We start from the raw sequence: 12,366 nt of genomic DNA, 5'->3' as shown, positions 1-12,366 counted from the left end.
GGAAAGAGACCGACAGAGAGAGAGAGAAAGGGAAAGTGAGAAAGCAAGCCACCAGGTATGGGACTTGAACCGTAGTTGGCCATGTGGGAGTCCAGCACTTTAACCACCACAACACCTTCTGGCCTCCCATATTCTTTTAAAAACTAATTATGTTGTCCTTTAGTGAGTAATCTGGACCTTGCTTTCTTCACTTAGCAATATATTCTGGACATCATTCCAAAGAGTTTCCCAATTCTTCACAGCTATATAGTATTCCATTCTGTGGAAATACCATAATGTCTTTAACTTTTAATGGATATTAGCATTTTCCAATCTTCTTTTACAACAAGGCAGTGAAAACATTGCACATATTTAATTTTTGTACAAACTATCAACATCCACTGATTTTCTCTTTCTAAGATAAATTCCTAGAAGTAGATTTATTGGATAAAGTGGTATTTCCATTGGTATTGTCAAATTACCCTTCAGGAATTGCACCAGTCTACACTGTCATCAACAATCAACAATGTGTCGTGCTGTATTTTTACACAGATTGACAGCATAAGATTAATTAAACTTTGGAATTTTTGCTGATGTTGTAGGTTAAGATAGCATTTTTAAAAAGAATTATTTTATTTAACTTTATTTATTTTACTTGTTTATTTATTTTAACTAGAGAGGGACAGAGTGAGAATGAGAGAGAGAGAAAAAGGGAGAGAGAGAGAGAAAGTAGGAAAGTGAGAAAGCAACACCAGGGGTCTAGGACTGGAACCACGATCAGCCATGTGTCCTTGACCACCACACTACCTGCCGCCGCCCCCCTTTTTAAACTCTACATTTATTTTATAATTTTTCAGATATTTAGGAGCCATTCTTATTTCCTTTCTATAACTTGCTTGCTCATGTATTTTGCTCCATTTTAATCGTTATTGGCCTTTTTGCTTTTATTTTAGAAACTCTTGGTATTTTGAACCATAATAGAAAGGCCACCTCAAGGGCTGACCCTATGGCATTGTGATTAAGTGCTGTGCACTGGGAGCTGGATGCCACATGGCCAACTGCAGTTTGAATCCCAGCCCAGGTGTATTGAAAACGTGCTGGATGTATGTGCCAGCGTGCTCCAAATCCTGATGGGATGGAAAAATGGAGGATGTGGTGACCACACTCTGTTGGGGTTGCTTTCTCCCTCTCTCTCTCTCTGAGGAGTATACACGTCATTTGGCAATTTAATAAAGGCCAGCTTGGGACCAGCAGGTGGCCATGTGGTTAAGGTGCTGAATTTCCACATGGCCAACCAAAGTTTGAGTCCCAGACCTGGCAGCTTTCTTTCTCTCTCTCTTTCTCTGTCTCTTTCTGGTGAGTACATGTACCCTATAGCAAACTAAATAAAATAAAATAAAATAAAATAAAATAAAATAAAATAATAAATAAAATTAAATAGTTCTTTTTTTAAAAAGGCCAACTTAAATCTGAGGTTATTAAGTAATTCTCTCTAGTTTACCTTTGGTTCTCAAATTACATTAAAATATTTTATTACATTGTAATTTATCCTGAAATACTACATGACGTAGTGATCTAACTTCTTTTCCAGTTGACTACCTACTTTTTCTAATACTGTATTTTTAATTGTATTTATTTCCATGTTAAGATGTCAATTTTATTATAAACCAAATTCCAATATGTATTTAGGTCTATTTGGAGGCTATTTTATTTTACTGATCTTTCTGTTGTTGGACCAGTATCCACACCATTTTAATTGGTTGAATATCTGGTTAGAGTAATTCTCTTTGTGTAAGTGTGTGTGTGTGTGTGTGTGTGTGTGTGTGTGTGTGTATAATTTTTGTGGCTATTCTGGCTTATCTGTTTTTCTAAACAAACTTCAGAATCACTCTTTCTGGTTAAAAAGAAAGTGTGTGTGTGTTTACTGGGATTATAATAAAAATTCAGCTAAGAGAGAACTGATAACTTCTTACAATGAAGTCATTTTATTTAAGGACATTTCTGATCTTATGACCTCTAGAATTGTTAACTTTTTTGCATGCTGTATTTGTGTATTTCTAGTTAAGCTAACTTCTAGTTATTTAATATTTTAATTTAAATATTTTAAATGGTATCTTTTTTGTACTATGTGTTAGTACTGGTTTCTGGTTTATATATGAAAATGATTGCTTTTTACAAATTTATTTTGTGCCTTGATAGCTTACTACATTTTCTTATTGTTTGAGGTAGTTTTGAGTCGATTTTATATAGTTTTATGGCTATACTCATATAGCCAGAAAATAGGAATGTTTCAAATCAAACAATAAATAATAATGATAAAGTAGTCATTTTTATATCATTCTGATGGCAGAACTGTTTCTTGTGTTTTCCTTTAAGGATTGGGCTTGTTTTGGGGTTAAGATAGGTATATTTTATCACGTTAATAAAGTAGCCACTGCTTCTTGTTTTATTGACTGTTTTGTCAAGAATAAATGTTCAATATTGTCAAATATCATTTTTATATCTGTGGATGTGATCATTTTGTTTTTTTAGATCTATTGATGTGACGAACTTCACTTTTGTCTTGTATGCTTACTACAGCCTATATAGTGACAAAAATAGGTTTCATGACTTCTTGATTTCTGAATTTCGACTTTGCTTAAAGTTTAAAAGTGTGGAAGCTGATTTTTATTGCTATGTAGAAAAATAACATTTCTTTAATGAAATGCAGGTGACTTGGGAGAAAAGGGGGAGCGTGGCCCTCCAGGAAGAGGTTCGAAAGGTTTGCCCGGAGCTACAGGTCTGCCAGGTAAGTATGTTATGGCAGAACGAGGTGAAACGGTGGGCAGTGAGTGGGCAGTCTGCGTTAAATACCTTTCGAAAGAATTGCTATTTGATCACTTACGTGTATTGATTAATAATGGCTGGCATAGCTTTTTTAAGACCAACTTAAATGAAGAGCTAAATGATTTGGAAATCATACCTGTGTTTTTTATGAGAATGTAGTTGTCAGGACTTGAAATACTAATTTATTAAGGACATGCTTCAAGGAAAACTAGTGCCACAGTCCAGCCACAATGAGCTTGTTGTGAGCTTTTAAATAAACAGGGTCTGACCCATTTCTAGCTCTGGTGATAGTTTCCCTTTTATGATTATTACTTTTTTAATCTGAAAAGACAGAGCAATAGGAAAATTAGTCCACATTTTCAACTTCATGGTTTTTAGGGAGTAACTAAAATTTTATTTTAAAAGCTCTGCTCTCAAATATCCAGAAACTCCAAAATCCATATCTAATAAGAAGAACACAAACAAAATCCCCCAAACCTGAGCATTTCTATGATACTCACAAAGAGTCATACACAAGCCAGTATCACAGCTGTGCCCACTGAGGTGACAGAGTGGCCGCTTCGGTGCGAAGAGCCCACATTCTCTCACTGGGCATTCTGTCTTCTCTTTATGCATTGGCTCCTCTGTCACTGGGCTCCAGGCTGGAACTCATCATCTGCTGGGAAATGACATAAGCCCAACCACAAAAGTGGCATAGCCAGGCTGAAGGCCAGTTCAATTCAGTTTAAGAGATGAATGATGTGCAGGTCTCCGGCAAATCCTCTCACAGTGGCAGATGCAGCGGCTCAGGAAAGCTCTCAAGCCCCCCGTGTCTGTTGCTGAAGAGCGCTGGGGAGACAGGGGTTGCACAGAGAAAACAATAGGTAGTGCTCAGACAATGAATGCATTTAGAAAACTCGGTTTAGAGAAACTTAGGGGGGAAAATTGCCTGTTTCTAATTCTGCCAGAGGCTTACATGTTTAATCACAGCTTTAATTGTAGCCAAAAACATCATTACTTTCCAATTATCCATTTCATTGCTCCTGGGGATTGCTTCCTCATTAATTTTTTTAAAAAAATATGAATATATTTGGAGATGGTTCAACATTGCCTTTCTAAAACTGTGATTCATGGACCTGTTGAGATGTTTTCACAAATTAATATAACTTTGGTGACTGGAAAAGAAAGCATTTATGGTTGGGAAAAGAAAGAAAATCTGGTTGGTGAGAAATGGGATCAGGAAAGAAGATTTTAGTAGACAAGAAAATCTGGATTCATTAGGGCATGTTTAGAAGAGAAAAAAAGGAAATAGAATTTGTGAAGCGATTTTTCTCTTTTACCAGTGCTAGTAAGAAGAGGTTAAAGCTGGTCAAATATTGTCATCACAACCTATCTAATTATCTATGTATTTATAGGGTAGTCTAACAACTTCTCCACCTCGTATTTTATTGAGGAATCACCCAACAGTTCTCTAACAAGGACTTGCACTATTGGCATCATTTTTCTTTATTGAAAATATATTATGATTTCTAGTGATTCATATTTTAAAAACATCTGGTAAACCACATTTTAAGTGTAAAATGGAAAGACTGAAGAAGACCCCCCCCCTCAAGAAGTGCAATATTTTCAACGACCAAGGGAGGGCGCTTAACCTCCTGCATGCAGTCCATTGTGCCTCAGTCTTACTATTTGGAGAAGTGGACTCTGATAGGGAGGGCTACACGGAGTGCCCCTCAGCCAGCACTCAGCCAGAGAGGAGCTTTGCTCACTTGCTTTCAGTACATCAGACCATGGTCTGTAGGCAACATAGCAAGGTAGGACCAGCTCATCATTTGCAGCCCTAGCGTCTCTTTTATGGGAAAAAAACCACAAAAATTAAATTTGTTGTAGCTAGTCTTGGACTTAATAATTAAATTGGAGGTGCAAAAACATTTCGTGGATTCCTTTTCCCCTTTCCCTTTCCTTTCTTCCTTGGCCAGTCCTTACTCGCCCTTCTCTTCCTGGTACCCCCTCCAAAATCATGACCCTCCTTTAATTTCTACCCACCATCAACTTTTCTCTCAGAAATCATTTCTTACTTTCTTTCACCTTTCTCATGTTGGATTTCACTCTTTCTTTCTGCTAATGGCTATGTCCCAACTTCTGTAGTTTTTCTTTTTTGAGCTTTTGTTGTATTTGAATTGAGAGGATACCTGACATTACTTAGAGGAAAATCTGAGTTCCAGATTATATTTTTTAAAAATATAGGTTAACTTACAAAAGAGTGGTTGCTGAGGAAGAGGGGTCTGCTGCTAAGTGGATTTCTATGCGCTTTAGCCCACAGGCCTCGGGGTCCGTATTTATCACACTCCTTGTGATATTCGCGGGAGTTTTGGTTCTTAGGTCAGCTCTTCTGTGCTGTGAGTGTGCTCAGCTCACACTTTCTCAAATCAATGAAGTTGCTCCTAAGAGCTTTCTGGGCCATTCCTCCCCTAAAACAATACTCTGGAAGTATGCTCTTTGGAGCATCATTTCCAAAATTCAGACATCCTGGGCTTCAAATCTTGATTCTGTCACTTGTTAACTTTGTGGCACTGGCCAAGTTGCTTCATTTATCTGTGCATCCATCTTTCCATTTCTAAAACAATGGTAATAGTGACATCTCTCTGATGGTGCTCTGAGAATTAAAGAATTTAATTCATGTAAAGTGCTTAGGAAAGTTTCTGGTGATAGATGCTAAAGCAACACTAGCTATTAGTACTATTGCTAGTTTAACAAATCTACTTTGTTGTTGTTGTTGTTGTTGAGGTGGATGCATGAGGGCTGAGGGCTAAGCTGGATTCCAGCTAAGCCCCACACAGTTTTTTCCTCCTGTTCTTGGTCAACAGTAACGTGTTACTCTTCTTCTAATCACTCCTCATCAGTATCACCACCGACACCCCAGACCTTCCCTCTACAAAAATCTACTTCAATTCCAAATTCCAAATGCGAAGGACCGCTTAGCAGGAAATCGTCTCACTGGCTAGTTGTTCACTGAGAGACTGGGCCTCTTCTTTATAGCCTTGTGGAGCCTGGAAGGTGCTTAGAAATGTGATTGATTTCTGGTCTTTCACAAGTAACAGGACTTCAAGACCTGAGGGAACCTTCGAAAAGGCTCTGTGCAGGAACTGGTTGGCAACCTTCTAGATAAACACACATAACCCCCAGTCCTCAGAACGGCGTCTTCTGCAATCTTCTTTACTGTCCCTACTGTTGGATTTTGGGCTCAGAGCCTCTTGAATGGAAGAAAGATCATTTGATCACTCTTCTTTGTGCCAACATGTCTAATATATTCGAGATAAAATGCCTTCATTATCTATCGCTTATTAGAGTTCCTTTCTTCTTTCTGGACAGTTTTAGCTCTATGTCTCCCCTCTACCATGGCGCACTTCTCGGTTTGTTCGGTGTTGAGAGTTCTATGCCCGTTCGAGTTGTAATGCTACAGTGCCCATTATGGCTTGTAGATTATTATAACCATTACATCGACGGTCATTTTGGAAATTGTACTTCATTGTTTAAAAGCACCTGTATATTGTCTAATGTATCTCCAGAGCCAGGAGTAGGCAGAGCAGACATTTATGAAGGAGGGGTCCCCCAGCTGGGCGGTGAGGCTTACAGGGTATTCTGTCACTTTTAGCGACACTGCCTCCTAGTGTCCCAGCTTCCTCTCCTAAGCACAGGAGTAAGCACACCTATTTTTCAGTTATTCGGGCGGATACATGGACATAAAACATGTAAAACACTTGGAGCAGTGCCTGCAAAAGGCAAAGACTCTGCACATTTTGCTGTTATTATTGTCACTCCTCGTTTTATATTTGAGGAAATGCAGATTCCTGAAGCCATGCCCTAGCAAAGGTCCTCAGATAATAAGGCTCTTAGGTAATCTCACAAGTAATATTAAGGCAGACATTTATGCTTCCTGAGCCCAGGGCCGTGTACAGAATGATGGGCTGGCACTCCAGTAATATGATTACTTTGTCTTTGCCACCATAGTCATGTGACTTGGGCATGTCCTAGAGACACTTGGTGTCTCTTTTCTGCCTCTCAGTGAGCTGTAGGGATTGCATGAGAGAACCCCAAGACTTCAGTTTTTCCCACCCACTCAGTTCCCTGCCAGAGGCCAATTACTGTTATTGCTTAGCTGGGTTGTCTCATTAATAGGGGCCAGCAGGTGGCATAGTGGTTAAGGCACCAGACTCCCATATGACTTACCAAAGTCAGTAATATGATTACTTTGTCTTTGCCACCATAGTCATGTGACTTGGGCATGTCCTAGAGACACTTGGTGTCTCTTTTCTGCCTCTCAGTGAGCTGTAGGGATTGCATGAGAGAACCCCAAGACTTCAGTTTTTCCCACCCACTCAGTTCCCTGCCAGAGGCCAATTACTGTTATTGCTTAGCTGGGTTGTCTCATTAATAGGGGCCAGCAGGTGGCATAGTGGTTAAGGCACCAGACTCCCATATGACTGACCACAGTTTAAGCCCTGGACTTGGCGGCTTGCTTTCTCTTCCTGTGTCTCTCTCTGGCGAGCACACGTGCTTTATGGCAAATTAAAAACAAAATAATAATGATAAATAAAAATAAAAAATAATTCTTTTAATCAAAAAGAGAGCAAGAGAGAAAGAAAGAAAGAAAGAAAGAAAGAAAGAAGGAATTCTCTATGCCTGTTGCCACTGTGCTTGCCTGACTAGAACCAGTGCCTTGGCACTGTGAGGAGTTTAAGGAAAATATCTTTAATAATGAGTACTGACTTCCTTTGCCACTAGGGAAAGGAATACACTAAAGACCAACTGTACGCATATGGACACCAGGAATGTGAGCTGTGGGCTGAGATGTTTTCCTTTTCTTGGATGTGGAGGTGATATCTGTGTGCTGGGCCACTCGAGGCCACAAGGCTATGTAGTTTTCCTGTGCAAAATTTGCAGATAGGCAAGCGTTGCTTGTGCATGGTGGGGGGAACAAAACAAAATAGACAATTATTTGTGGCCTACGTTTTGTAGTAGCCAATTATTCCATTTCCATTGCTGCAACTATTTTATTTGGCTGTGGGAGTCTTACATAAATAAATGTAAACCAATTCCTTAAACGTATGCTGCCATGTCAAATAGTGTGACATTAAGTCCAGTCTAAGAGATGCAGGACGTCCCTGGCACATATAAAATGTACGGAGCCAGTGAACGAATCATCACATACCCCACTTAATAGTGAAAATTATTTGCAGGTTTTTGAAAGCCTGCATACAGAATCTCTTTCATTTGATAGAACATATTGGGTAAAAGGCTACCTACCACCTTTGTAATGTCCCGGCCACGATCGGTCTCCATCAGTGTAACATGACTACCCTCTAGTGTTAGCCCAGAGAAAGACATAGATATTCATTTTAAAAAATGATGTTTGGCGATAACATTTTTATAGGTCTTTCAAATTTCAGAAAACCATGTAATTATTAGCCATTTAATGTAGTTAACATGCCCATGAGTTAGGCAAATGGCATGAGAACACTTAAGATCTATGCTTGTATAAATATTCATTGCTGCAGCTGCTGGTTGAATATTTGCATGCATTTCGTGAACAGTTTTAGTGAGTAACACGGACTGTGATATGGTGCTGCCCCGAAATGAGGCTCCCAGGAGAAATGTAGAGCATTCCTGAGAGCAAAGGTCGTGTGTGAGATTTCATTAGAAGCAATGTGTTATGCTAAGGCTGGTTGTTTCTGTGCCATTTCTACAGGACAAAACTTCTGAAAAATAACTTAATGTTGAGCCTAGAGTTCAATACTGCTTTCTCAGGGGTCTCACCGTTAGAGGAAAATACATACCTCGCTGCATTATCACAACATAATATAGTTGAATGAAAGCTTATGGGATAAATTAGGGGACATTTCTTAACTCTCTGCTTATCTACAGACTTGGGATAGATAAATTTAAAGATAATTATTCTCCCTTAAAACTTACTCATGTTTTGCCCATGACATTTCTTTGTGTGCATCTAATTGTAAACCCAAGAGGAAGAATGAGATGTCATAGGTGAAATAAAGTATTTAATCTACCTCCCTCCTAAAATTATGTGAGGTATATGCCATAAGACTACTCAATAAGGCCATTATAATGAGATTGCTATAATAGAAAAAGAATGTAAACTCCTGAGAAAAAGGAAAGTAAACCTAAGCAAATATGTAATTGAACAAGTAGATTTGACATCCATCTTTTTGATTGAATGACTAGGTCAAGGTGGCTATGGTAATATGGATCTCTATAATGCTATATTATCATAGCATATAGGGCCTATTTAATTTCACATTTCTTTCTTTCTTTCTTTTTTGAAAGATTTTTGCTATAGGGTACATGGCCTTGCCAGAGAGAGACAGAGAGACAGAAAGTGAGAAACCACCTCCCAAGGGGCATGGCCATGCCGTAATTCCTTCTCCTCCATTCTCCCCTTGGGACTTTGGGCACACGTGCACATGCTCTCAGCATGATTTTTTAAAAAGAATTATTTAATTTAATTTTACTCATCAGCATTATTTTTCAATTTGACCACAGAGCAAGAGAGAGAGAGGAAAAAAAAGCAAGAAAGCAAGCCTCCAAGTCCAGGACTTGAACCGTGGTTGGCTATGTGGGAGTCTGGCACCTTAATCACTCTGCCACCTACTGGCCCCTGCAGTGTGAGTTTTAAGCTGCTGAATCTGAGACTTGAACCACAGTCGGCTATGTGGAAGTCCAGCAACGTAACCATTATGCCATCTGATGGTCCCAATTTTGCACTGATTTCTTATCACTAGCTTTGCAGTAATAGTATGAAAGCTCCACTAGAGCAATGGGGGTAAACTTTCAGCAGAAAATTCCTCCTTGTTATGCGCTGCACGTATCAGAGAATGTCCTCTGTTGGGTGGAAAATACAGCCTGTGAACATGACAAAAGGAAGACATATCCCCCAGGAACTTGACATGGTGAAGACTGTGTTGGGCTAAAACTCTGATGAGAAAAATATCACAGAATTTTGTAGGGTGCACGGCAGAGTCTTTTAAAAGACACTAATAAATAATATTTTGACTATAATAATACTCCCTATGTACTGGGTGCTTTCAATCATGGAATGTAATTCTGAGGAAGCCATTTTCTCATATTCGAGATAAAGGAACTTGGAGGCTGGTGGATGCTAATGTCGTTTTATTGGCAAATGGCAGAGCTAGAACTCAGAATCATTTATCTGTCTCTAAAGATTGGTTTTTTAACCACCGAGCTGTACTTCTGCCGGTCTGGATTTTTCTTACTCATTAGAAATAAGGGACCTGCTCCCATAACACTGCTCAAAAGAAACATAACATGGACTGCAAGGTCTGTTGCGCGGATGGTTTAAAGTCATCCAATAGCCACATTAAAAGGGTAAAAAGAATCAGGTGAAATGAATTTAAATATTGTAGTTTATTTAACCTACCATGTGCATATCATTATATCATGTAACAAATATAAAATTATTATTATTATTATTTTTTGGAGAGGTTTTTTTTTTTGCTACAGTGTGCTTGCACTTGCCAGAAAGACACAGAGAGACAGAAAGTGAGAAATCACCCCCATGGGGGGATGGCCATGCCACAATCCCTTCTCCTCCATTCTCCTATCGGGATCTTTGGCACACGCGCACACGCACCCGGCGTGAGTTTAAGCCACCAAGTCCGGGACTCGAACTGTGGTCACTGCATGGGAGTTCAGCGACATAGCCATTACGCTAACTGCTGATCCCATAAAAAATTATTAACAACATATCTTACAGGTTTTCCTAGTAAGCATTTATTTTAAAGAATTATTTAATTTATTATCATCATTATTATTTGTTTAATTTGACTAGAGAGAGATAGAGAGAGAGAAAGGGAAAGAAGGAAAGCAAGTCTCCAGGTCCAGGACTTGAACTGCAATCAGCCATATGCAAGCCCAGCATCTTAATCACCATGCCACCGGCCAGCACTCCTAGTAAGCCTTTTAAAATACAGGTGTGTTTTGTATTTATGGTTCATCTCAGTTTGACCTTGTCACATTTCTGTGTTTGATAGACACATGTGGCTAGATGCTACCACGGTGGTCAGTGAAACCTTCTGACGGAAATGTGGACTACATAAGTGGAAGATGCTTTTTACTTTTAATTTCTATGAAACCCAAGTCTGTTGAAAGGGTTTTATCATTATCATTATCATCATCATTATCATCAATCATCATCCTGCCATTTTCCAAAACAATCATTAAGCTCCTTATCTGTGCCCTGCTGGGCGGCAGGGGTCCTTTGCCTTCTAGTTTGTAGCCATGAAGATTCTCCTGTTCATATGTCATCTTTTGTGTGTTTCAGGTGACCCAGGGCCTGCCAGCTATGGAAGAAATGGCCGGGATGGAGAGCGAGGACCCCCAGGGGTGGCAGGAATTCCTGGTGTGCCTGGCCCGCCCGGACCTCCTGGCCCTCCCGGTTTCTGTGAGCCAGCCTCTTGCACCATGCAGGCTGGTCAGCGAGCATTTAGCAAGGGGCCTGATGCATGAAAATTTAGTGCTGCTTGGCTGTCTCCATAAACCACCCCTGGGAGGAGCTCAGAGCATCACCACCGGAAGCTGGGGCAGGGATGACAATGTCATACCTTCAACATGGTTATAGAAGTCCTACTTGACAGTCTAACTTAGAAAAATGGTGCTATTCAGTAAGCCCTCTGTCCTTTCCCTTAGAGGAAAGACAGCAGAGACAACACTAAGAAAAAAGACAAAAACCTCCACAAAAATCACCTCCCTTTAATTCAATTTATATTCCTATTCCCATGATCTTGAACGTTAGTGTGCTGTCTATATGTGATATATCTTGAGCCACCGTGCCAATAAACAAAAACAACTGTTTGGGTTACATCAGTTGCAGTAGTTATTTTTGGTTTTTAATTAAGATATTATATGGAGGATTACTAGACTAGTTACAAAGAAAACCCACTATATTCGGTAAAATTGGTGCTTAAAATCCCCGTCAATGTGCGCTCTGGAGAATGGCAGGGAAGGGCTTTGTCACCCCAAATTATTTCTTTATGTCGCATGTTGGTTTTTATCTTCAGTCTGAATTTTTATTGAACTGTTTGTACTGTACCCCAAACGCTTTAATATTTTGAGCTCTTCTAGTGAAAGCAAAGAAATTTTAATACCCTGGCATTCATAAGTTTTATTGATGAGATTATTTATTTTAAAGGTTTGAGGTGACATCTCTGGTTGTACCAAAGAAAAAAATAAATATGGTTTCTTAATCTTGTGCATGTTTTCTTATAAGTAATGTTGTTCAATTAAAATAAATCACTGAGCTTATTTAGATTCATTAAAAATTTTTAAAGTACTGGTATTTCTAGGTGTGTTTATAATACTAGTGCCTTTTTTCTATACAGAAACATTAGAGTCCCGACTGTTTACCCAAGGATGTAACCCTGTGACGGGTGTGTGTGTGCATGTGTGTGCAGGGGGCACGTTTAAATATGAGAAGAGGTTTGTGGGGACCAGCAGTTAGCGTAATGGCTATGTCACTGGACTCCCATGTAGTCAACCGTGGTTTGA

The 12,366-nt window shown here is 39.3% G+C and overlaps 1 protein-coding gene across 1 annotated transcript in view; it reads left to right on the top strand.

Moving 5' to 3' along the window:
- Positions 1 to 12,105, top strand: part of COL9A1 (collagen type IX alpha 1 chain) — a 102,335-nt gene extending 90,230 nt beyond the window's left edge. The window contains exons 37-38 of the mRNA XM_006168292.3: positions 2,690 to 2,767; positions 11,144 to 12,105. Of these exons, the coding sequence (XP_006168354.1) occupies positions 2,690 to 2,767; positions 11,144 to 11,328 (263 nt within the window). The 3' untranslated portion in view covers positions 11,329 to 12,105. The remainder of the gene's footprint in view (positions 1 to 2,689; positions 2,768 to 11,143) is intronic.
- The last annotated feature ends 261 nt before the right edge of the window (positions 12,106 to 12,366 follow it).

This window comes from Tupaia chinensis, unplaced genomic scaffold, assembly GCF_000334495.1.
Source record: "Tupaia chinensis unplaced genomic scaffold, TupChi_1.0 Scaffold145685_1, whole genome shotgun sequence".
Taxonomy (NCBI): domain Eukaryota; kingdom Metazoa; phylum Chordata; class Mammalia; order Scandentia; family Tupaiidae; genus Tupaia; species Tupaia belangeri.
This window is presented reverse-complemented; position numbering and strand designations above follow the sequence as displayed.